The sequence below is a fragment of the Boleophthalmus pectinirostris genome, unplaced genomic scaffold (assembly GCF_026225935.1).
Source record: "Boleophthalmus pectinirostris isolate CB_2022bp ecotype Guang Dong unplaced genomic scaffold, ASM2622593v1 HiC_scaffold_226, whole genome shotgun sequence".
Lineage (NCBI taxonomy): Eukaryota > Metazoa > Chordata > Actinopteri > Gobiiformes > Gobiidae > Boleophthalmus > Boleophthalmus pectinirostris.
In genome coordinates, this window is record NW_026571201.1 from 1 (window position 1) to 25,000 (window position 25,000).

Here is a 25,000-nt window from a genome sequence, read left to right on the forward strand (position 1 = left end):
ATATACCACAGTTAATGACTAGACAAGGAAAACAGCCGTCAGTGCACACATATGCAAAAATAGTACACAATACAATCTTGGGATGTAAAGAAAAACTGTTAAAAACAGAAAAACCCCGGGGAGCAGTTCACCACAACCATCTGTGTGTCAAACACAACAAACATGTACAAACAGGCAGCAAGTGGGTTAGGTTCATTCTTTTGTGAAAAGAACTATTTAAATGATGCACAACAATATTCATTCACACACAGCCTCACCTACTGTGATGTTGATGGAGTTACTGGGCGGGGAGCGCTGCAGTGGGAAGTTGAATATGATACTATAGCGACAGCTGTAGCTACCCTGCTGAAACGTCTCCACATCCAAAAGGGTCAGCTCCACCCGGGACTGGCCCTGATCCACTCTCTGAGTCACCAGTGGGGTCTGCACCCCTTCTTTATAAAGGTAGAAATCACTGACTTGGGACTGTCCCACCAAAACATGGCAGCTGAAGCGCACAGACTCTCCAGAGGAGAACACGGTGTGGGGCGAAAGCAGCGTGAGAGTGGGCATATAAAGAGATCCTGAGGAAAAATACATTATTATACAATATATTCAACTCCAAACAGTTGCTCAAGTGCAAGGCAGAAAATTATTAATATCCATTATCTACTATCTATTTTTAAAACAAATATAGTCCACAATACATGAGAGTCATGAAGTCACAAGAATAATATGAATAATATTTATCCTCTTTGAACAAGAAAAGGTTTTATAGTTGCACCTGAGCATTTGACCCCTGCGTCGTTCTGGTGGGTGCATGGGAAGCTACTGCTGAGGACAACAGAGCAGTGATCCAGACTTGATTCATGTCCTGTACACTGGACATGCCTGAGCCAGATCTCCCCAGAGCCAGGCCCATAGGTTGGTCCCTGAGCGGGGTACTCTGCAAACCCACAGCCTAGCTGCAGGCACACCACATGGGCGTCTCTGAAGTCCCAGCCATGGTCACAAACTGTCCCCCATTGGTTATTACGCAGCACCTCCACACGACCAGAGCATTTATCACCATTAACTAGCCGCACCTCTGTAAACATAGGACACAAAGACATTACATGCGAAATATACGCGTAATATTAACAAAAAAATATATATTTTTTCAGCATTCTAATAACTTTTACATAAGTAACAGAGAAATGTAAAAGGACTACGAAAGTGCAGAAATATCGATCTATACCCTAAATTGGAAGACCACAACATGAGTTTATCACTTCTTTTTTTGTAGCATTTTGAGGTAGATTTTAAGTATTCAATATTATTTAAATAAAGGTATACAATATTTTGTTTTTTGCATATCTTCAAAATATCATTCACAGTCACAATAATATTGATGATTCAATATGGTCTACCTCTAGTCCCCGTGCTTACCAAAACCCATAACTCCATCACGCAGGGCACACGACAGACCTGAAATAAAGGAGAACATATTTGTTTAGGAGTGTACACAAACTATTATAGACGTATAGTTATATCAACTTAATGTTTAACAATTATAGTAGACAGTATCCAAAAGAATGAAATGCAGAAGAAATGTGAGTGTACGTAATTGCTCAGTCGGAGTGACCATATTGGTTCCTAGCTTCCTACAGCTTAGTCTTGATCATTTCTTTGTTTAGTGATAATTTTGTTTTATACTTGAAAATATGTACAAATATGACATTAAACAATTAAATGTGTTATAAGCTCATGGCATAGTGTATGCTCAACTGCTAAAAGGATTACTAGCTGCTAAATGTTTGTAGCCATCACAAAGAGCTTACCTGTCAGGAGGATACAGACAAAAGTAAGCATCTTCTCCCTTCCATCAGACAGCAGGCTGGTGAAAGACCTCCTTTTTGTAGATGGGGCTGTGATGAACTCGTACTAAAAACATCAGATTCATCAGAAAGCTATCCGCTAAAGCTAGCGCCCAAATAGTTTAATAAAGCTATTTGGCAATTACGTTTAAAACATATACTCAAGATATGGATGCAAAATATTAAAGTGCATATTGCATAATAAAACGCAGCCTAATTATATATAGGAAAACGATTTATATCCTCATCGTTGATGCAAAGTACGCTGTCTGAACCAACGTTAAGCGAAAACGTGAGGTTAGCAACAGTGGCGAACTCTGGGTTGCCAGATAACAGCGGCAGTTTCCAGTTTAAATGGGAAGATAACTCAATGTGATGTCAAAGTATTCCAGCACATCGTTAGATATACTATTATGACAATGTCATTACATTTCATTTGTTAAAAAAAAGTCAGACGTAAATTTACTTTTAAACGGTTTTATTGTTTGCTGCTATTTAAGCGGAAAACTGTTCATCTTGGCTCCACGTCACTGAACCAGAGCCACAGTCTGCCACACGGGGTCAGCATTAACCCATTAACCCGCAAGTAAAACCAGTGGTAAAGCCATTACAGAGTACAAAGTAGGATTATTAGGCACTACATAGACTCGTCATCCAGTCGAAACTGTGAAATCTTATAGACCTATATTTTCCTGCATTCTCTTTGAAAACACTGCCCTGTTTAAAAACATATACCCCTCAAATCATATTTATGGAGGTCTAAAATTGTAAATAACTCAACACATTTAGAAGCCAGTTGTGTGTCCCTCACAAGAAGATTAGTGTATAAAAGAACTGACAAGATGTTGAGCTTTGTTGCCATCAGAGGTTACTGTAATCTGGTATTAATAGAGAAGAGGCTTACATACATTTACAGTTTGTCTATTGTTATACAGTCATTCTCATGCCTTCTATGCCTATAGCACATGCAGACCATTTCACCACTCCATTCATGTGACTGCGAGGTTAAGTCAGAGCAGATTTCTCTTAGTCTCACAACAAATGCAGAGTATTTCCCAGAAAATGTAATGAGGCATTTCCATTTCCTTTTAGTCATATTATAAGTTACTATTTTGCTGACCACACCAAGACAAACATGGTAGAGTATAATGTATGAAACATTTGTCATTGTGGTAATTTCCTGTCGAACAATAGAATTATTGGAATAATTAAAAATTTCAACAACAAAAAAAAGTTCAGTGTAATAATACTGATATAGTTGGTAGCTGATATAGTTGTGGCCACTTCATGTGAAACAGGGATTACTGGCTACTTGAGTACTTTTAACACAATATAAAGAAGTAAATACTGCCATTGCGGGGACTACATCTTTTTCTTCACTTTTTTCATATTTAGTGTGGAGACAAATGCAGTCCGCTGCCCCACCAGAATTAATTAATTTAAACATATTAAATCCTCATCATAAACACTGCCTGTTTGATCTGTTCATAAATAAATAAATTGATATCTATATCTATCTATATAGATAGATATATAGATTTTTTTTATTACATACAGTATAAATAAATATTAAATGTAAATACAAATTTGTCACAAAAACATAAATACAAACACAGTGACATCTACAGCTCATTTTATAGATGCATTTTATTGATCCACTGGTCAAATAAGCATCCACAATATTATCTTGTAAAACATGAGCATCTTTTTCCATAAAGAAAACATACAGAAATGTCTGTATCCTGAATATATTAAAGAAAAATAAGATTAATCTCTCTGTAATTTTAACTTCATAACAGCACTTTGCATTTAACAGGAGAAATCTTGGTTGTGTGGTCTTTACAATGAACAGTTACTCATAGCACTAACTTAGTTTGTCGCTTCATTATTAAATATCATCCTGCTTAGTTTCATTGGTGAATTAACATAAAGTATACAACAAAAGAAAGAAAATATACACAACCATAAAATAACAAAATAATTTATAACTTAACACCAAGCCTCTGAGAAGATGACCTTTTTCACAAGTTTGACTTGACAAGAACTGTACCATGACTTCTTCAGTTACACTGAAAATCTCCTAATTACAAGCTTGCAGTTAAATAAAACACATTAAACTCTTTGGATAACAGTACAGACTGCTTCAGTTTCACCAGAGAAGTCTCTATAGCAGCGCCGTTCAAATTTCAGTGTGCTACATATTAAGTCCATTGGCCAGCCCTCGCCGGTTTTGTGCACTCACAAGTGGAGCAAAAATGTCCTCACTTGGCATCTCCGAGCAGGTACACAATAAGTTCATATGTAGAGAGGACAATGGCTGTGTTGGGGATCTGCCTGATTAACTGTGGAATGAGTCCTCTATAAAAAGCTGCATAGCCCTCTTCCACGGCTATTAACCGCCCCGTCTGGAAGAAATACTTGTACTTGCTGCCCTCCTCTCGCAGCCTCGTCCGAATGACCTCTGCGTGGAGACAAAGAAGGAAAATTAGCACCAAATGACTGTCGAGCTCTTGTACAGACAGAAGAGACTAGTGCTTACCGTGAGGGTAGGCAATGCAGGACGCACAGCCTTTTGAAAATGCAGCAGCCATCATGAGACTGAGGAAGTCCGATGCCCCCCTCTCAGTTTCTCCGCTGGGTGAGACAAATTGGCTCTTGGCAAGGTGCTTTTTCAGTGTTTCATAGATCAAGAAACATATCATAGTTTCCGAAATCCCGGCGTAGGACGCAGTCAGGCCTCGGTAAAACCCCCGAACACCTTCTGTTTTGTAAACATAACGGGCACACTGCAGTGCGTTCATCTTCTTCTCTCCTCGGGCTCTGAACAGACAAAATTGAGATGAACACTGTAGTTCAATAGAAGCAATTAGTAAACCAATCTGGCCCAAATCTCAGAAATCAAGAAAGAAAAGGGAAGCCAACTAATTGTTCCAGTGAGTTAAAAATAATAATTTTCATTAAGTTAATTGTTAATAACCACATTGAACAAATGCTCAGTTGTTGATGACAACTGTAAGCATGCTCGTCAGTTCTCCCACTTAATATTTAAACCCGCAACAATAACACAGAGGATTTTCACCTAGAAACATAAACATGGTTGCGTAAAAGTGTACCGTATTATCGTCACTGTACCATGAGGGCATTTTGCTGTGGGACAGGTGCACTAGATTAAATTGGCAGACATGCCCCTGCCACCTCACATGATACTACTGCCCTGTACTCAGTAAGGCAAATATAGACTCTTCCTCTGCACACAGGACACTGCGTCAACGCTCTGTGTATTTATGGAGCAGGTCACACGCTCCGGCTCAACGCTGCAGAGACCAAGGACAGTGCTTAGGCTATGGAGGTTTAGGCCCGAGGTGCACATACACGGGGAGGAAGCATGGGGGCAGTAACACAGCACGTCCACATGCTTCAGTTTACAGACATTTTACTTTATATAACAGTCCCTTTAAAATGGGACACTGGCTGTTTCTTATGTTTTCACTTAAGGCGACTTGTTTATTGCTTATATTTCTTCAATAGCCAGAAGACACACAATTACCCAAACTAATTTTGACTACATTACTGAATAGATAATACTGATTTATACAAAGGGGAGAGAGCCACAAAGTAATGACATTGTGGTATATGGAAAGAAACAGAAATAAATGGTGTACACACTTTTTCTCAAGCTGCATCCTGGTCTTGACCATCCAGATCGGGTTCATCAGAGAATTCGTCACAAACGCTAAAGACACCACAACATTACAAAAAATGTCAGTTTAAAATCTTCAGCCAGTGTGATTATTTTTATAATTACAGTTATAATCACAATATTTTTTTACTGTATTGTGTGGCCTTTACATTTTGCATGTATTTTTTGACATGATCTGATCTTGATATTGAACAAATACAGAGACCCATGTGTAAAAATAAATATTTAAAATAATTGAAAATCAAAAACATTAGGGTGAAGGGGGATTTATATGAACAACCTCATTTATATTTTGATGATTACTGCTGTTGTGCTTACCTGCAGCGCCCGCAGACGACATGTGCACCAGTCCACTGTTGGGGACAAAAAGCCCATTGAACAGCTCTTTTGACTTTGAGTAAGCAGCAAAGTAGATGGCTCTGAAAGACAAAAGCCAGTCCGTTAGTTTATATAACTTTTATTAAACTAAAGTTAGAGATTAATCAATATAGTTTTTTTCATAGCTGATGCCTAAGATTTAGAATTCAGAACAACTCATAAGAACTGCCAGAACTGCTGGGCTGATAGTTATGGCCAAATTAGATAATTTTCCCCAAAATATGTAATTTAAATTCACTACAAAGCCACCCACAGGTTTACAGGTTTACTTCTGACGTGCAAAGCAGGGTATTGTGCAATTATAGTTAAATATCTATACAAATGTAACTGAAGGCAGTTTACAATTTCAGTAAAAAATTATACGATAAAAAAGGAAAATGTACAAAGCTTCACCGTTTAAAAGTCGTGCAGTCTCTGCTACAACTTCAATTTAAATCACTTAAACCCGTAATCATTCAGGCTGTGCAAAAATATTGAGATTTTGTTTTCTGGCCATATTACCCAGCCCAAAGGAGCCAGCCCTAAGGTGTCTCTCCTGATGGCAGCGGTGAAGCCATAATCCAAGTTGGCCACTAGAGCAACACAGCAGTCAAAAGAGCATCCTGAGCTACTGATTAACCGCCATGACGCTGGATGTAACTTGAGTGTAAACAGTCTCAAAGTCTCACTGCAATTAAAGCAGAATTGTAACACAGCTCAGGGGATACTGTAATGGACTCAAGACATCTTATCAATCAGGAAGTACAAGGTTTTATTGAGGCTAAAAATAGACCAAAGGTGAAAGCAGTCATAATTTAGAGGTAACAAGGATTTCATTGATTTTACAATATTAATTATTCATTTTGTGCAATTTTAAGTTTTAAGGCAAACAGAGTAATCAATTCAAGCTTAAATATTGTTACATAGTGTTCAGACCTTACTTTTCATAAATGTAACGAATACATTTAATTGCCACATTGAGACTAGACATTTATACCTTAAATTTAAATGCATTATCAACTTAAGAGCATTTTACCTCTCTCGCAATAGCAAAACTAAATAAACACTGAAACTGTGGATTTACAAATTAAGCCAAAGTTCACTGTAGTTATATTTCCTCAAACAAATGTTAAAGTTTAAACTTAAAGTGACGCACAGTGGCCTAACTGTACATGCTGTAAGAGAGCAAAGATCTCTCGGATGATTCTCACCTATAAAAAGATCAACTCGCCATTAAACAAGTATATTAAACATTAGGTTTATATCGTGAATGTTAATTTATATAGCCTACAAAATGTTATTAGAAAATTAGAAGTCTAAATAAAAGGGCAGTGAAATTATTTAACCTGATTGCTAAGCTTAGTAGTGTAATATGAATCCAGTGCCCAGGCCAGATGACCAACAGGCATTTAAAATTCAAGAGGCAGCGGCTACACTGACCAATGCTGTGCGAGTCTTGAATAACGCAGGCTGCAACCTAATCCTTGCTATTTGAAAGCATAATTCGGTTTTTCACTTATAATCAGTAAGATGGACATTTAGATAACCAATGGAAAAAATGTATCTGTGGTTCTACACACAATTACAGCGTAGTCAATACATGAATAATCTTTATTTTTTAAAAACATTACAGCCAATTGTTAGTTCAGGGCCTTATTTAAAATATATTCTTCCTGTGTTTTAAATGGCTTTCACATGATCTGACTGCTGTTGCCACGACAGCCTCTTCCTGTTTACAGAGCTACTGAAGTCCTCAGCTATCGTCATGCAAAGTAAGAGCCTCTCCTTTCCTCTGCTTTGCGTGTGGTTAGAGTCTGAGATGATATGAACATCATAACAACCAATTCCACTGGGAAATTACCCCCGTTTCATTTCTCATAGTACACTTCATGATTAAGCATTTAGGTCCATTGTAATACCATGGAATCTAATTTATATCATAGCTATGAATTAATGATGTTTAAGTCATTATTTAAGTAAAATAACAAATTTAGTAAATAACACTTGGTTTACATTAACTGCTGGACGGGTTGGGGGCGTACGTTGCTCAGGTTAGTTGCAAATTGCCTGTTATACCAATTTTAAGATAAAGATCAAGACTATTCAAGACTATTCAGAAGTCCAACTTTCCCCAATATATGAATATTCATTCAGAGTTGATAACTCCTGATTATCTAGTGATGAAACTAGTTATAACCCTAAATTATAATGTAAATATTTACCTTGAGGGAGCTACACCAACAAGATTTGGTCCCAGGCCTCTGAACAGTGATCGTGGTCCCTCTTTTTCAAGGATGGACCTGAAATACACAAAACAAAAATCAATTAAGACATTTATATGTTAAACATTTGTCCTCTGCTTGTCCTGTATGGCTGCTGGGGACTAAGGTCAAACTGGATCCAACCTGATTGAGGCCACCAGTCGTTTCCTGCATTAGAGTGGCATGTAATGAGCCCAACAGGTGTTAAATATGAATAGATGTGGTTCACACAATGGTGGACAATCTCTCTCTTCATAAACAAAACAATGTAGGAAATAATACACAAGAAATAATTACAATTTGGAAATGCATGGCCCATTCTTGGCAAAGAAATGGTGAAAGAGACCCCAGCATTTTTCCAACTAGAGTGTTTCAAGGTTTGCCTGGGATCCAAAACACTTCAGTACTTAAATATGCAAGTCTCCCCGTTTTCAGAAGGTCATGATTGACAAATGGATTAGACAGTCAGGGACAAGCATTGTCTGTCCATATTTGAAACTATAATAAAGGACAAAAAAATATCACAGGGAACTGAAAAACATTGCTCATACATTCTGCAGAAATCTACAAAGTACTAAACTCTGTTAATCTGAGGTGACATAAATTGACCTGAGCTCATTCATTTCACAAGTATCACTGTTTTATCAGGCTTGGCGCGCGATGGAGGGCATGGGGATTGGACAGATATCAATCTATAAAAATACAAAGAGATATCATTCTGGATTTGCCAGGCAAGTTCAAGGTTAATTGCTGCATGCGAAGATCTGAATAGTGTGTTTTACACCGGAGTAGTGACATACAGCTTTATTTGATACGACCACATACATGCACGTCTGCAGGCAGGAGTCTTCCCATTAGATCTATTTGGGGAAAAGATTTGGCAAGTAGTGAAATATAGACAGTTATGCAAGTGCTGTTCTCTTAGGAGCATTTAGCGTGACTGCATCTGTGCTTAAATCAACATTCCTCACTGGTACAGAACTCACTACTGAAGCTACATTTATAGACAATAATTCTTCACATTCTCCAGGTGTCTGCCACAGTGCTTAAAGTGGGGAGGGAGTAGGGGGTACTCTATGTATGCAATGCAAAACCCCTAATATAGTGTCTTTGCATTACATGACCGCCGGTTACCTCCTTGAACTTAGGTAACATGTATGGGGGATAAGGGGAGTAAGGAGGATACATTCTATTATGCAGTACACATAATATAGCACATCATTTATATTTTAATTGGTCACTGATAAAGCACAAACTACCTGGCTTTCAATTTAATTTTGTTTGTGTAAATGTCACATAGCTTGTTTTTCAGTTTGACTACAATAGGAACACCTTTTAACTTAAACGTCTGAACAAATTGCAGCTTAAGGTCGAGACTCCAGTTATTCTAGTTTTTAAGGGCTTTAAATGTAATACAACCCTAACTCAGACATCTAATTTTGATCAGTAGGGACTCTGCTATTCTCACGCAGCTAGACTAGTCATAAAATACATGGCCTATAGGGGCCTCAAACACAAGGGATTCTACATGACACCCAAAACAGATGTGTCCAGCAGGACACCGTGTACTAATCCACTGCACACAACTAAGAGCAAGATTAATGGCTTTTGATGCAGGGTTATGCAAGAGAAAATAACAGGTTTGAATGCACTACAGCAACAGCACCACAACTCTAATCCAAACAAACATGCAGCAGGTAAAGTTAAGTTTGGACAAACAGGCAATATCATCAAGGAAAAATTCTGCATGGGAATCTAAAATAATTACATTCTGGGCAAAATGTTGTTATATTAAATTAAACTTATGATGCCCTCTGTTCAAAATAAAAAAGAGATTTTTAGAGCCAATTAACACTTGCATACAAATCTTTACGCTTTTATTTGTACAGGGTCAGGCACAATAACAATACATTAAGCAAGAGTTATAGGAAAGACGCTGGTGCCAGGTTATAGCATCAGTACCAATTTAAACATGTACTCCCTGAGCAGGTTGATGTAAATATTAAACTTATTTGGTGATCAGTTTGTTTCATTTAAGTTCTAACAGTTTACATAGGGTCATTCAAATGCTAATCTAAAGTTAATATACATTCATACATATACATTCTATCCCCTTCCCCTTAAGTTCAAAGTCTGGACCTTATTGGCCTCTCTTTCTCTAACCTCCAACTCTCTCCTGCTGGATTGCCAAAGTGTCCATACCGTAAGACTTGTAGGAGACCGGGCGTCACAGTCCCAGGACGGATGACCCCAGTTCCAGTGCCACTGAGCTGGACCTGGTAAATGGGCCGGAGAGCAAGCCCTGATGACTGCAGCCGGGTTTTCAGCACCTCCAGAGGACACGTCACAATGGCCCCCACAGTTCCACTACACCTGGGAACACAAAACAAAGATTTACATTAGTAACTTACGTAACTGTTGAGTTCAATTACAACAACATTGACATTAACTAGTTCTGAATGACGAATGTAGTCTACTGAAGATGAAGGGAACTAATGGCTGTACATTTGGTCAGTGTCGACATATTAACACATACCTCAGCTGTGGAGCTACTAGACCGTACACATACTGGACATAAGCACCCTTAATACCACTCTCTAACCACAGTATTTCCATTGTAAAACATTAAATTTGTTATGCCAATTATTGACATCACAGACAAAATTTCTCACAGACAGCTAAAAGTTTATCAGGTCAACTTCTGCAGTGTAATTAACAAATTCCTCAATTCCCGTGTCCCAAGTAATAACCTTCAAACCCAATAAAAAACATTCTTTTCCAGATCAATCTGCTCTTAATGAACTTGTACAGTGTGTTATAACCTTATCATTTATATCCTCAGCAGGCTTAAGAGCCAGAAAAGATTAGAGTAAACTGCTGTGTCAAACGGCTGATTCAAATTCAAAATTTGTATTATATTTCAGGCTCAGAATGGTTGTACCATAAATAAATAACCCAGCTAAAGACCTGTCATCAGCTTCAAGATGTTGTAATATATTTGAGTATTGCAGATTGTTTTGTCCATAGAGCCAAAGATCATTGAGCAGGTGAACAAGGACAAGATGAGGACCTTTGAAATTATGGTGTAACTATAAATTGACTGTATGAAATGCGATATGCAACACGTTTTACAAGAGCAAATGTTGGTATCATATCCAGTGTATAAGGACAAATGTTTTTAGCAGAGCAAGTCAAATTCAAGGGTAAAAAGATTGCGTCATTTGGTTACATGCATTTCTTCAAAGTCACTTTATAAAACCAGACTAACTCGATTAATTTAATGACATTGTTTCTAAGAAATGTGAGTTTCACTGCTCAGAAAGCTACAGTGTAACGATAAGCCACAGCATTACGTAACATTGAAGGACATCACGCAGCTAAAGGCTAACAACTCCCGTGACTACGCCACGTTCAGAAACACAGATGAAGTGATCTGGCCAAAGAACTAAATACGCTATAACAACAACATCTACAACTGAAACATTCAAAAAAAAAAAAAAAAGAGTCCAGATAAATACGTTAGACAATAAGCGAAACGTATGGCAATGTCATGCTAACTACTCGAAGTCGCTAATTTTAGCCATGAAGAGATCTGCTGCTACAAGCGGATGCAATATGCTGGCTGATGAAATATATCCCACACCGGCTCATCATTGTTCCTTATAACCTAGCCATTCAATCCATAACTGGCGTCACACTAACAATAAAAACAACACAAATAGTAAATAGATCATTTCCCCAAACGCATTAAAACACTCAGATAATGTGTAACACGTTAAATGAACCCGATTGACCGATAGCACTTGAATGCTACATTTAAAATGTGCTAACATGAGGTTAGCATTCATTGTCAGTCTGTTTTCTTTTTAAAATGCTGTCGGAAAAATATATAGCATAGTATAGTTAGTGGTTACTAAAACGTACATAACCAGTTTTTATTGAACCTGAAGATATCTATGTGCCACTTACCCCCCAGCGAAGAGATGTAGCAGCGTGTCTTTTTGTGCCATTTTGGTTGCCGGGTTCTTCCTTAGCTATACACAGACATCTTACTAAAATATCTAGCGTTAATAAATATGTCGTTTAGTAAATTCCCGACGCGTCCAACTCTCAGACGCGGAGCTCGTTTACTTCAGGCTTCGGCTTCAGACTTGATTCGGTGCGGCTGTAGAGGAGCTGTCAGCGGCGGACGCAGGCGGAGGAGCAGCGGAGCCAAGAAGACCGTCCGCACTGACGTCATGTGGGGCGTACGGGGGTGTTGTCTGTGACGTAGAGACATGTGCGTGGTTTCCATGGCCACCTCCTCCTCCTTGCCTTTCCGTGGGGGGGTCTCTCAAAATAATGTTGGAGCTGGAGAAGTCTGCCCTGCTCAGAGCTCTGAAAAACAACACGAGATCACCTTGAACCCTTAAAGCTCGACTGGAATGTCACCTGACTGCACAGATAAGCTATTAACTAGTGGCATAACAATCATGACAGTATAGTGAAAAACAAAAGTGACAAACAAGCCCACGGCTACTAGATAACTTATTGCAAAAACTATAGAGGTAATTGAAATTCAAGATACACATGGATATTTCTGCTACTTCCAAAGAATAGCTTACATATAAAACCACATCAGAAGTAGAACTATCAAAAAGGCATGAATAAAGGGATTAGGCCCACATTAACCAACATTAGAAGCAGTAAATTCCATTATCCATAAATAAAGAGAGGCTATTACAAAAAATTAATTATCAATTCAATATTTTACCCTTTTCTCATAGGTCTTTAATCTTTGAATGTCATGTTTTGTTTGTTCTTTTCTCCTTAAAACAGTATTTGATATGTAAACAAATAATAGTTTTTGTCAATGAAGAAGTTACCTAATGCCTTTTTATTACCTGTGAATGGCACACCACACACATTTGAAAACATGTCTTTATCTGCCCACATGATAACAAGTGTAAAAGTGCTGAGATAAACCAGCTGAACAACACAACGCACTGCACATAACTGTACCTGGACCAAAACATTATGGTTGTTTTGCTGCTGTCCTGATGTGTAAAAATAGCCCAACCACTTATATAAAGTTAATGGAGGATTCTGTGACCCCCAGGTCTCCTACAAAGAGACAAGTATGACAGCTCTGATTGAGAAACAGCGGCCAGGGCAAAACAGACTAAAGCAAAACAGACCAGAGAAACCAGATTCACAAGTCTCTGATAACATGTATTTATTAAAGTTGGACATTTCCACTGATAAATATAAATATATCTAAATATCTAAATTTCTTAATCTTCTAAAATCTTCTAAATTATTTCTCAGCTTTTATTTACATTTGAACGAAAAGTGGCATGTCCAGAATTATTCATACCCTTCTCTAAAAGCCTTTATTGGCTATTACAGTAATCCAGTGCTTCCTATAATTGCTGACCAGTTTTTTACACGTCTCCATTGGTATTTTGGCCCATTCATCTTTAGCGGTGAGCTTCAATGCTGTCAGATGGGAGGGTCTCCTTTCCATCACCCTGATCTTTAGCTCCCTCCACAGATTCTCAATTGAATTCATGTCAGGACTCTGACTGGGCCACTGCAAACCGGTAATGTTGCTGTCTAATAACCATTTTTTCACCACTTTTGTGGTTGAAGACTTCTCCTTTTTTACACCAAATCATCAATGCATCATTGTGGCCAAACAATTCAATTTTTGTTTCATTTGACCATAAAACAAAAGTCTTCTTTGTCCAGATGAGCATTTGCAAAGGCTAAACAGGCTTTTGTGAGCCTTATCTGGAGAAGTGGCTTCCTCCTTGGTCTACGTCCATTTAACCCAGCACAGGTGTCACTTTTGGCTTCTGACCACATCTTGTGAGATTTTCCACAGTGTGGAACGTCTTGTATTTTTTAATAATTCCTTGCACTATAGCCACTGGAACTTGAAAACATTTAGATATGGCCTTATAGCCCTTTCCTGACTTGTGAGCAGCCACAAACCACAGCCGCAGATCCTCAGAGAGCTCCTTTGTCTTAGCCATGACTGTTCACAAACCAACTGCAAACACCTGCTGTTTTTCACCTGTTCAGTTGCTTAAAACAGCTCTTCCTAATGAATCAGGGTAATTAGGAAGTTTTTAGAACAGCGTGTGCTGTTTGGAATAGTATAGAACTTTAGATTTTTCCATAGACTCAGACAGCTTTCAAAGAGTATGACTAATTCTGGACATGCCACTTTTCATTCAAATGTAAATAAAAGCTGAGAAATATTTTTTTCCACAATGATGCCTCTTGTACATTATCTTATTATCTTCTGGGAGGCACCTGTATCATCAAGTAACTTTAAGTAAAAATTTGTCAGGGGTATGAATAATTTTGGGCTTGACTCAAATATATATATATATATATATATATATATATATATATATATATATATATATATATATATATATATATATATATATATATATATATTATATATATTTATTTTTTTTTTTTTTTTTCAAATCAACAAGTAAGCCTATTGACAGAAGTAGGCATTTAACTGCATTTAATGTGCAATAAGCTAATAATGTTGTCATTCTGGCATGTTATGTATTCCTATGAAGGTTTAATCAAATATCTCGATTTGACACATTTATTTTCAGGTAAAATATTAGGCTACTGAAATCTCAATTTAGGCCTGTGCCCATTATGCCTGGGCCTACCATGCATTGTGTTTCTGTGATTTTAAAGAAATGGTGACATCAAGTGTGCAAAGAAGAAAACTACACCCATTCACACACATTCATTCACCAGTGTACACAGACACTAGGGGCAAGTAACAGGCCAAGTTACAGGTAATCTGTGGAGAGGTTCGCTGACTCATAAAAAGGATCCATGTTTTTCAGTGTATATTTATACAGTAAAAAACTCTAATGTCAAATTTTAGACCATTCAAGTCAAAGCAATTACATATCTATGGCTAAAAGTATGTAAAAAAACAAAAAACAAAACACCAGATAGCTTACATATAGCACCTTTACTAAATAATATTTTGATCATACATGTATTTCAGCTTCATTCAATTACAAGAAAAAAAATCTTATAGAATGTATAATATTTTCTGCTTATTGCAGAATGATAGAAAAATCAGTGTGTAAAAGTTTTATTTCCATGTTTTAAATGGGCTCAGGTGAAAGTTCATGCAGAAAATTTGCAGTCACACATTCTCACATAAATATTAGTACATTACAGCTTTCATAATTATATTATGATTTGTCACTTTCCATTATTTATTTATTCAGTATTCAATATTTCATCAGCTAGTCAATTAAGAACACCTCCTCATTTGCAATAATGACCTGGCCAAGATGCAGCATAGCTTTTCAATCTAAAAACACACATGCACATCAAATTAAGACTAGTTTCTACCATTAAGATGACATTATTGTGTTTAAGGACAGTGTTATGTATAAAAAAATTATAATATATTGCAATATTTTGTCACCTTTCATTTTACTATTACTATTTACTATTACTATTTTATTTTCATTATTTTCAGGTCATGTATAAATAATCTGCAAGGCAAAAGAAAATGATTTGGACTCTGAACAGAACAAACATGTTTCTCTTCTGAGTCTGCAGAGAGATGATCCAATACTATGTATGGTATGGAGGTTAAACAGCTCTGAGAACTTAGTCCATGATCTCAGGTTTGTCAAATCAAGATTAAAAGGTGTACAATGTAACATTTCTGGCAAGTGTCCACTGTTTACAAGATTATTTTTCATTTGTTGAATTATAGGCAATTTTGTAGTCAAATACTAAGAGTACATGGTTTAGCTATGCCCAAGTTTTATGCCTGCCTTTCTTGTAGAGCAGATAGCGAAACATCTCCATTGAGAAGGCGGTTTCTGACATCCATCTCAAACTTGAATGTTTATTTTTTATACACTCTACATATAATGGACAAGCTTACACATGATTGATTACACACATACAGTACATACTCTCCTTGCACACGACTCAAATGGTTAAGTTGGTGAGCCATCTTGTCTCCACTTTTAGCAGCTTGTCAAAATAGTGGCTAAAGGGCAGAAAGGTCACCTCCCTCAGAGTAAGGTCATATCATCTACGCACAGTAATAAATAATGCCATACAAGAGCTAAAATTCTCATGACCTACTTGCTTAGAATAACTAGATCAGAAAATACAGTTTACAATGGAGATAGTTTCCCCATCTTAAAACTTTAGCAATCACCCAAATGCATCATGTGTGACCCTTTGGTAAAAAGGAACGTTTATGAAAGTTTAATTATTCACAATTCTATGTACTAGTCACAAAGAAATGCAAAACAAGTCAGGTTTTAATAATTTCAAATATACTTTAATAGATATTTAAAACAATTCTACAAATAAAATGAAAATTGCAAGCAAGGAAAGAAAGGTGTGGCACAGAAGTCCATTTTCAGTACAGAATCAGGACTACATTTGCACATAAAAAAAAAAAGACTAACTTTGACAGGCGTGGAATATGGCGTGTCACAATATCTTGGCAATAAGACCTTGTTTATTTTATTTGTGCACTTTTTGTGGATTGTCTTCTCAAATTTGGTGCCTTTTGACTTTCCACATTCCCCCAAGACACCACACCTTTACATACATTTGAACCAGTCCCATGTTACATACCAGAAAACACACAACATCAATGGTTGTCAGCTATAAGCCACAGAGACCCAGAACTTAGAGTTATTCACTATAGATAGCACACTATATAGTAAATGTGGTTCTGTTACATACCATTGGAGGGCATTTATTCCCTACAGCACACTCCCAGTTCTGACAGTAGCAAATCAATTACAAACTTAAGATTTAAAAGCGCTGCACAAATGCAATGAAAACACTGTATGAACCATAAACAAAATTTCTGGACAATTTATGAAGCTGAAAAAATAAAATAAAAATCAATACTGTAAACATGGAGAAAAATGTTAAAGAAAACAACTCAGGCACACACACTTCAAAGTTTTGTCATCTTAAAATATCTAAGATATCTTAATACATATTTGTTATGCGTTGTATAATCATTTGTGCATTATATATTGATTCCAGTCTGCTCCTCCACAACTGTGGAACAAATATGACAGAAGGTTCTGGGTCTCAGTGGCATACGTGTAAACTACTGTACAAATAAACATAGGAGTGATGAACGTAAGACATTGTATTGAGTGCACTGAGAGATTTCCTGCAGGTGCATGCTACAATAATCACAGTGACAGTATCCTTCGATTTGGCTGACGACGTTCCTTTCTCAAAGCTTAACAACCCCTCATCTCAATATGATGAAATCTGACCATGCTGTGCGTTTGGGAGCCTCTTCTCCTCTCAGTGTATTATCAACACTGCACTATAGATCCTATAAGAGCAGTTTAATATCATTATTTAGTCACTTAATAAAAACCACAAATCCTCTAACTACTATTGATCCTTGATTTGAAAGTGGAAAAAGGGAATGTGCTGCCACTGTGTGGTCAGATACTGGCAGTGCACCTCCATTGTCCTAAAACCACAAAGTTTAAATTTCCCCTACACAAATTTATTTTTAATACAACCCAGACACGTAATTTTAAAAAAGGCTACATTAGACATAATCACAGCAGAGGTACCGATCACATATGTCACATCAACGTGCAAACAACATGTTTCACCAAAACTCAGCTTGGTCTGTCAGGTCTGTGCATAGAGTTCAGTGATTCCTGATTTGAAGAAAGTTCGAAGACAGTTGAAGTCATAAAAACAAGTTTAAGAAATGACAGGAGCATGTGTGTCTGAATCACTCATGACTCAGAGCTGCGGGCGTGTTGTGTGGCTGGACAAGACCCCAGAGACAGGACACCAGGGGGCGCCATCATTGGTAGAGCAGGTAGTTCTTGAGAGCAGCGGGTAAGGGCAGTCTGTGGATCTCAGGCAAGCGCTCCTTTCCTAAAGCCACCCGCACCGAACGCCGGCACAGGTCCATCAGGGAGAGGGGCTCAGCTGGAAGAGAGGAGAAACAGGTCAGGAGAGGGAGCAAAACATGTCTGTACAGTTGACAGGCGTAAATAACTATTAGGTACATAATGTGAAGGACTGTTAAGGGTGGGAGATCACTTGGCAATCCATAAGAAAATGTACTAAAAGTGTCTGTAAATGTATGTAACTTTGTTTTTTTTCCAATCAGCCCTTTAACAGCCTCTATTTGTTATGCATATTTGCATACCTCAAAAACAATTAGGGAGGAGACAAGATCCTACACTTTTATGAGATCAACAATAGAAGCAGCAGAAGTATAATTGTTATTGTTGAAGTAGTTTTAAAGGTGCTTTAACACATTTCCTAAATTAGAACTAAACATGAACTAGACCAGGGCCAGAATCAGACCAACCTAAAACATCCAGATGAGGACTTAACTGGGCCCAGGGAATGCAGGACTATGGGGGTCCCATCACTCGATTTGTAAAGGAAACACATAAAAAGGTCACTGCTACAAAATACATTTAGTGATTTAGAAAGTCTGTATTTTGGGAGACCTGGTATGCAACAGGATAAGATTTAAGTAGGGCTGCGTGATATGACAAAAAAAATCCCTCATATCCAACAATCCAATGATCTTGAGTTCATACAATTTATACGATTTATCCAAAATCAGGCGGTCAAAATGACTTGTCTGAAGATAAATTTTTAAACATGTATTGCTTGTGGTTTGGAGTAGTCTGAACTCTGCTCCAAACCACATGCTTTTACCGACAGGATTGGCCGTGGACAATTCTGATCAAGAGAGACAAAAATATAATCTGCAAAACGAGTAAAACTTGATTGATTAAAATTAGGCCAATAACAAGCACAATATATCGCTACAGAGAAATACAACAATAAATTATAATATTGGAACATTATGCCACTGACAAAATTTTAATAAAGCAGGGTAATCCCAGTAATCAATTTAAAAAAGAATTAAAAAGACCTGAGCTCAAATCTTACCATATTACATGAAATGCACCACAAACCTCCCTACTATTGCAACAAAAGTGCACACACAATAAATATTGAGGCCCAAAATATATTGTTCCAGCTTTGATGAACTGAACAATAAGTCGATAGTAATTATAATGTCAGGCCTAGTTAAAATTTGATTAATAACCCGTGAGACAGATGATTATTAATTTTATACATCTACATATAGCTACAGATAAAATGTACTAGAAAACCTAAGCAAGCTTAATCTGTTGACTAATTCATGCTTGTGCAGGGTGCAGCGGCCACAGGCCCTTCAAAACACAACTCAGTCATAACAATGCATAGCCCCAGTTCACAGGTAATCAATCTACTGTTCGGTTTTCAATGCACCAGTTAACAAGAATGTCTTTCACTACCATCATGTCATAGCAAACCTCTCTTTTAAACCACCGTCTCAAGAGTGAGCAACAAAATGCACAAGTGTGGTAATTAATGATAATGAGTTGCATTAAAGTTCTTGAATTTCATCTCATAATTTCAGATAAGTGGTATGGGGGATTGTGTTTTGGAAGAAATATCCAACATGAAAATGTTGATTGAAACTTATCGTTTGTTAGTGATTGGCTTCACAAACTTGTTAATGCTATGGCTCAAAGTCCTTTGAACTGACAACAATCCTTTGAATATCTTTTTAAAAAAACTCATTTTAAAACAGGTAAAGTTCAGCAAGTGCTAGACGTCATTGTTCTGTGTAGGGTTTGGCCAACACCATCTTTTGCCTATTGAGCGTTTGCCTGCAGTGCCTGATCATGTAAGAAGTGTCAGTATTAGCAGCATTTTCAAAATCTCTGAAAAAGGTGTGTTGGAATGAAGAGTCAAACATGTCACCATAAAGTGCCATTATGTGCTATGAGTGACGTTAAGTTTGAGTTTTGTATATGTGGAGATTGTTGCCATTTTTATTCCTCTGTCCTGTAGATACTGGACTGGATCTGCCAAGGGTTTAAAGATGGGAGTTGGCCATGTTGGCTCCATAGCATACATCAATGTGCTTTCCCTTTATAAATAAAATAAGCTTCAGGTCAAAACATCTGCAATTCTTAACCCATTTAAAAAAGGGGCCTAAATGAAAATCAATCCAAAAATCAAAAAAATTTGATGTACAAAGTTGTACTTAAATGGCAGCACCTTAATAGACCATGAGAAACATAGCATTTTGCCATCAGTGTGAGCAGCTATAACCAAATGTACTGTAAACATGAGTTTATTTCCCTGCCTTTTTGAATAACTTACTGATTCGCTAGGCATTCCTCCGACAAGACCTGGTTGTTCATTTCATTCAAGTGTTTACAAAATTAAACCATACATATTATTTTCCAAAAGACAGGAACAAATGAACAAGATTATCCTGTTTTAATCACACTATACTTGCGTGAAGGAGAGGAGTTTGACACAGTAAAGTTAACATTTAGGCCCAAAATCAGACCAAATGGACCTAGTCAAATCTGGCTTTGCAGTACCAGTGAATCATGGCACTTCCTTTAGTGCACAAATCTAGGTCAAGGCTCCATCAGGACATAAAATTGTAATGAGTGCAGAGGATTTGGGGCTTGTTGGTAGCACAGCTTTTCACTGAAACTTCATGACCCTCGTAGCATGTAAAATAATTGAGGATAATTAAATTTGGCACTGGTGTTGGGACGTACAATGCTGGAATGTACAGAAAGGAAATGTGCAACACTATTAAACCAATGTCCTAGTTTAACACAGAGCAGCCCATTAACAGTGGAGCACAATGGCTACTTTTATATTTACTCCAATTCTAGATTATACTTACAATGTGCATGAAATACTACGAATCAAGGCAACATTCTTTTTAATTAGAGAATTTGCAGAAACACTTTTTGAACAATGTGTACAACTGTACTTACGGTCAAGCCCATTGATGTAGCGGATGCGTATTTCGCAATGGCCCCACACGGCGCTGACCACAGGGTAGAGTTTGCGGCCCTTGAGACCCCTAAAGGCCACGCCCAGGTAGTGTCCATCCACGATGTATCCTAACGTTCCCTCGTCCATGTCCAGCACCACGAGCAGAGAGTCCGGGATGATGAAAGTCTCGTCAGGCTCTAAGAAAGCAGGGTAAGTTTTCCCGGGATGGTTTTTCCCATCGTGGTACAGTTTACTGCGGCACAGGTCCCAGCCCCAGGACTCTGTGTTGCTCCCGACTAAAGCCGTGTAGCCCATGGAGTGCAGAGGAGCTTCGCTGGTGGCCACGCCTACCACAGCGTGGGTGCCCCTCTGTCTCATGGCCCAGCTGATCTCCCATACGTGCAGTCCACGGGTATAGCCCACACGGCCCCGGATGGCGTCCGTGCTCTGGGCGACCGGGTGCCGGTGAAATACCAGCTTGTTGTCGTCCTTCACAAAGATGTTCCTGGAGCGATCGTCATTGTTCCATGAGTGCTGCACCTGCAGGTCAGGGCCAGCAGGGGGCATGTCCAGCAGCAGGTCCAGCCGCGCAGGTTTGGTGTGGTTCAGTGCCTGCAGCTCCAGCTTCAGAGGGCTGAAGGCCGGGTCCCGCATGTCAATGGTTTTGATGCCACCGGGGACTTTCTGCCCCATGCTCCGGGTGGGTTTAGCAGCTCGCCTCCTCCTCCCTCCCCCCGCCTCACTCTCAAATGGGGGGAGTTCTTAAGGTGAGGGACGTATCCTCCACTGTGCTCCACAACCTCTGCGATGATGGGGCCAGAGCTCGCAACTGTCTGGGAGTCGTGAGGGCCAACCTGCAAACATTAGAGGTTAACAAGAAACATTTTTACAACAAATGTACCAAATCTCTAGCATAGCCATAGTTAGCCAAATGTTTGTGAGGAAAAAGACATACAACATTAAAGTGTATATATTTTAATCTGGCATGAATAAAATGAGTTTGTAATGGCTGCTGGCTCGTAACATTACAGTACAAGGTCCAATACAAAGATGAATGGAAAAAATGACGCAATATTGACTGATTCAGGAGGTAAAATGACTCATTAGCAATGTCAACCCAATCCCTTCAGTTTAAAATTACAAAAGACCTAAAAGGTGATTTGATTTCTCAAAAGGCTTTATGGTACAGATGTATTGTATCTGGTGACAGATTTGTGACCTGTTTGTCTACAAGATATTGCTTTGCTTAGAATTTTCCAGTAAGGCATTAAACTTTGCCTGTATTCATATACACATTCTTATTTCACACTTGAAAAACATGCATTTTACAGCAAGTAGGGTTGCATTGCCTCTCCACAAATCTGATCTGTAACTTGGCTTGGCGACATCATTGCTCATCTCCAAGAAGAAAAGACCATATTAATGCTATACTGTGGAACATTCAAGGAAATAAAATAACATCTCAATGGATGAAGTAGAATAAAACAGCATCTAGTTCAATATTTGGCAAAAAGAGCCAAGACTCAACATCAAGCATCTGGCAGGTTGACAAAATGTGAACAAGGTTTCTCTTTAAACTTTGAGTTTTAAAGCATAAACCTCATTCAAAAGACTGCAACATATTTACTGATGTAAAACATCATTTGGTAGTGATCGCTAGAAACAACCAGTCTCTGAAAGAGGTCAATACATAGTTGGAAGAACAATGAATTTTAAATAGTGACCTACAATGTCCTTGACAAATAAAATTATAACTGAAAAGAGCAAATCTCATGGTTTTAGGGGACAAAAAGTATAATTTTAATCTGATTTAGACCAAGTCTGAGGAGTTGCCTTGTTCCCATATAACAGTTACTGTCTTCTAGTGATGCAACTGATGTGAGCGTAAATAGTATATTGACTCCTTTACAGTATCACATTGCATGGTTTATTAGATTTGTGACGCCAGGAATCAGCTTTAATGAGTATATGTCAGCACCATGACGACAAGGTTAATAACTGTCTTTGTCTAATCGTGACTCTAGAGAAACTGAGTGAATCAGGGCTGTGTGGCCCTCCCAGACAGAGAAGACAAACAAGACCAACCAGTTCCAGAGTCAACCGCCATAGATTCATTTCACATAAAAAATGTAATGGAAGACATAATTTAGAAAATTTAAGTCATGGATCGGTCTAAGATTCAATTATTAACACCAAGTTGTCGATATTCATTCTAATAATCAAATGTTGCCTTTTTTGAAGCCAATTGAAAATGCCATCAGACAAATCATTAAGCTTGAACAAAATGATTACGTACTGACGGAAAAACTACGCAAACAAACAATCTAAACGTAGAGATCAAGTGAATCATTAAAAGGTTGATGAGCTATAAGCACATGTCCTGTCTGAACTTGTCACTCTCGTCTGTGGCTGACCCAGATGCCACACTGTAACTGTACTGCGCACACAAACACCAGTGTGCACAAACACAAACACACACAAAGAAGAAAGTGTGTGGCTTAAAGATGACCTTAAATAACACTGTACTGTGGTAAACATCGATGTTGTTCAGCTCTAGCCCAGTCAATTACAGGGCAGTATCATGAAGCCACTCAAGTCTAATCTGATTAATTATTCTCAATTTTACACATTACTTTGTATGCAGTGATCGTTCAGCCCATTGGAGGCAAACCAAGATTGTGACACTCAATGGTCAAACATTCGAGACAACCAAACATAGATTTGATCAGGTTTTAAACAAATATTGACTCTGGACAACTAGGTCATTTCTACCTCTAAACATCAGCATCATCATCATCATCTTTGGGTTAGTAGGGCAATATTTCATTACAAAACCACTTAAATACTTATTCTGGATTAATTTGATCTGCATTTACATTGACCTTAAAACAAAAATCTAACTTTCTATAATAAATTGTGCTTGTTTAGATTGACCTATCCTTAACATTTTCTTCACAGCTCTCGGTCAGATTATTATGAGTGATTTGGTTTTCTGGTATTGCAGTTTAACCAAACCCTGAGACATCAATAGTTTTGTTTGTCCCAAACCCGATTCTGGGTTTTCCACTGGAATGACTTGTTGATGGTCAAAAACTGCTGTCCTTGCCCCTCTATATTCTGCCCTGCTGTGGCAGGGCTGGAAACAGCATTGTCTCATGTGGAAAACTGTGCTACTGGGAAGGCCACTCTAATTGAATTGTAGACAAGAGTTCATTGAGAAGTGCTTTGGCTCTTCTTCTAATGCAAGTAAACAACCATTTAAATGGGTCATGTCTCTTCAGTGATCGGAAAACAGGAGGGAACAGAAAGCCGGCAACGGGTGGCCACCATCTGAATGTAAACAATCTCTTTTTCAAGGGCTGTCCAGCATTCAGCACTGACAAAACATGTTAATTTGCACTATCTCTGAGCCAGGAGTTTAGTGTTCCCTCCCCACGTGGCACGGGGCCACCGCACAACACGCACAAGCAAATCAAAATTAACCCAACAATACTGGTCTTCCCACAGTAACCACGGACGTGAACACAAACAGAGCCGTTAGAGGGACAAAAGCCGGCTTGTGGAGAGTATATTTGGGCCAGGATCCTGGATAGGCTGTTGGGGTTTGCGGGGCCCCAGCACTGGTTTGGAGCTGATTAAAATGCAAGTGTAAACTCACTGGATTTGCTGAGCAAAGGAAACACTTGTCTCTATTGAGAGTCCACCTGAAGTAAAGGCCCAGCCTCTTTACAGACCTGTGCTCGAAAAAGGTCCAAACAAAACAAACCACTGTCAAGTGTTTACGAACTTAAAGAAAATGTCATGTTGGACTGAATGGGGTCATCAGGAAAGAAAGGAATGCTCCAGACATAAAGCATGTTTTAAGTGCTATAACCCAGTGGAAGTTTAGTGAATCATGCACAACCTAAAAAGGTGATAATGGATGATTAGAGGATGATAATGAAGCTATAGCAACGAACATA

At 38.2% G+C, this 25,000-nt stretch overlaps 3 protein-coding genes across 5 annotated transcripts; all 3 read right to left on the reverse strand.

The window, feature by feature from the left end:
* Positions 1-6: 6 nt before the first annotated feature.
* LOC110164800 (deleted in malignant brain tumors 1 protein-like) lies at positions 7-2,145 on the reverse strand. 2 transcript variants are annotated; one of them, XM_055158818.1, is made up of 4 exons: positions 1,800-2,145; positions 1,408-1,446; positions 764-1,066; positions 7-563 (listed from the first exon to the last, which is right to left on the reverse strand). In XM_055158818.1, the coding sequence occupies exons 1-4, from the start codon at positions 1,828-1,830 to the stop codon at positions 238-240; spliced, it is 699 nt and encodes a 232-aa protein (XP_055014793.1). In that variant the 5' UTR covers positions 1,831-2,145; the 3' UTR covers positions 7-237. The 2 variants fall into 2 exon arrangements, with proteins under 2 accessions (XP_055014793.1, XP_055014794.1); XM_055158819.1 differs by having other exon boundaries at positions 1,389-1,446.
* A 1,319-nt stretch (positions 2,146-3,464) lies between these two features.
* slc25a33 (solute carrier family 25 member 33) lies at positions 3,465-12,399 on the reverse strand. Of its 2 annotated transcripts, none has more exons than XM_055158817.1 (7): positions 12,123-12,399; positions 10,317-10,526; positions 8,115-8,192; positions 5,854-5,954; positions 5,502-5,568; positions 4,375-4,655; positions 3,465-4,296 (listed from the first exon to the last, which is right to left on the reverse strand). In XM_055158817.1, the coding sequence occupies exons 1-7, from the start codon at positions 12,161-12,163 to the stop codon at positions 4,097-4,099; spliced, it is 978 nt and encodes a 325-aa protein (XP_055014792.1). In that variant the 5' UTR covers positions 12,164-12,399; the 3' UTR covers positions 3,465-4,096. The 2 variants fall into 2 exon arrangements, with proteins under 2 accessions (XP_055014792.1, XP_020785333.1); XM_020929674.2 differs by having other exon boundaries at positions 10,356-10,526; positions 12,123-12,397.
* Positions 12,400-16,475: 4,076 nt separating this feature from the next.
* On the reverse strand, positions 16,476-24,877 carry LOC110164596 (SPRY domain-containing SOCS box protein 1). Its single transcript, XM_055158820.1, has 2 exons — positions 21,038-24,877; positions 16,476-18,146 (listed from the first exon to the last, which is right to left on the reverse strand). The coding sequence occupies exons 1-2, from the start codon at positions 21,729-21,731 to the stop codon at positions 18,019-18,021; spliced, it is 822 nt and encodes a 273-aa protein (XP_055014795.1). The 5' UTR covers positions 21,732-24,877; the 3' UTR covers positions 16,476-18,018.
* Positions 24,878-25,000: the final 123 nt, after the last annotated feature.

Coding starts and splice junctions, on each gene's coding strand:
- LOC110164800 (XM_055158818.1), bottom strand. CDS start 1,830: ATGCTTACTTTTGTCTGTATCCTCCTGACAG. Junction 1,447..1,799: donor TGTCTGTATCCTCCTGACAG/GTAAGCTCTTTG, acceptor CCTTTATTTCAG/GTCTGTCGTGTGCCCTGCGT. Junction 1,067..1,407: donor TGATGGAGTTATGGGTTTTG/GTAAGCACGGGG, acceptor CTATGTTTACAG/AGGTGCGGCTAGTTAATGGT.
- slc25a33 (XM_055158817.1), bottom strand. CDS start 12,163: ATGGCACAAAAAGACACGCTGCTACATCTCTTCGCTGGGGG. Junction 8,193..10,316: donor CCAGCAGGAGAGAGTTGGAG/GTTAGAGAAAGA, acceptor TGTGTATTTCAG/GTCCATCCTTGAAAAAGAGG. Junction 5,955..8,114: donor GTTGGTGTAGCTCCCTCAAG/GTAAATATTTAC, acceptor TTTGTCTTTCAG/AGCCATCTACTTTGCTGCTT.
- LOC110164596 (XM_055158820.1), bottom strand. CDS start 21,731: ATGGGGCAGAAAGTCCCCGGTGGCATCAAAACCATTGACATGCGGGAC. Junction 18,147..21,037: donor CTACATCAATGGGCTTGACC/GTAAGTACAGTT, acceptor CCTCTCTTCCAG/CTGAGCCCCTCTCCCTGATG.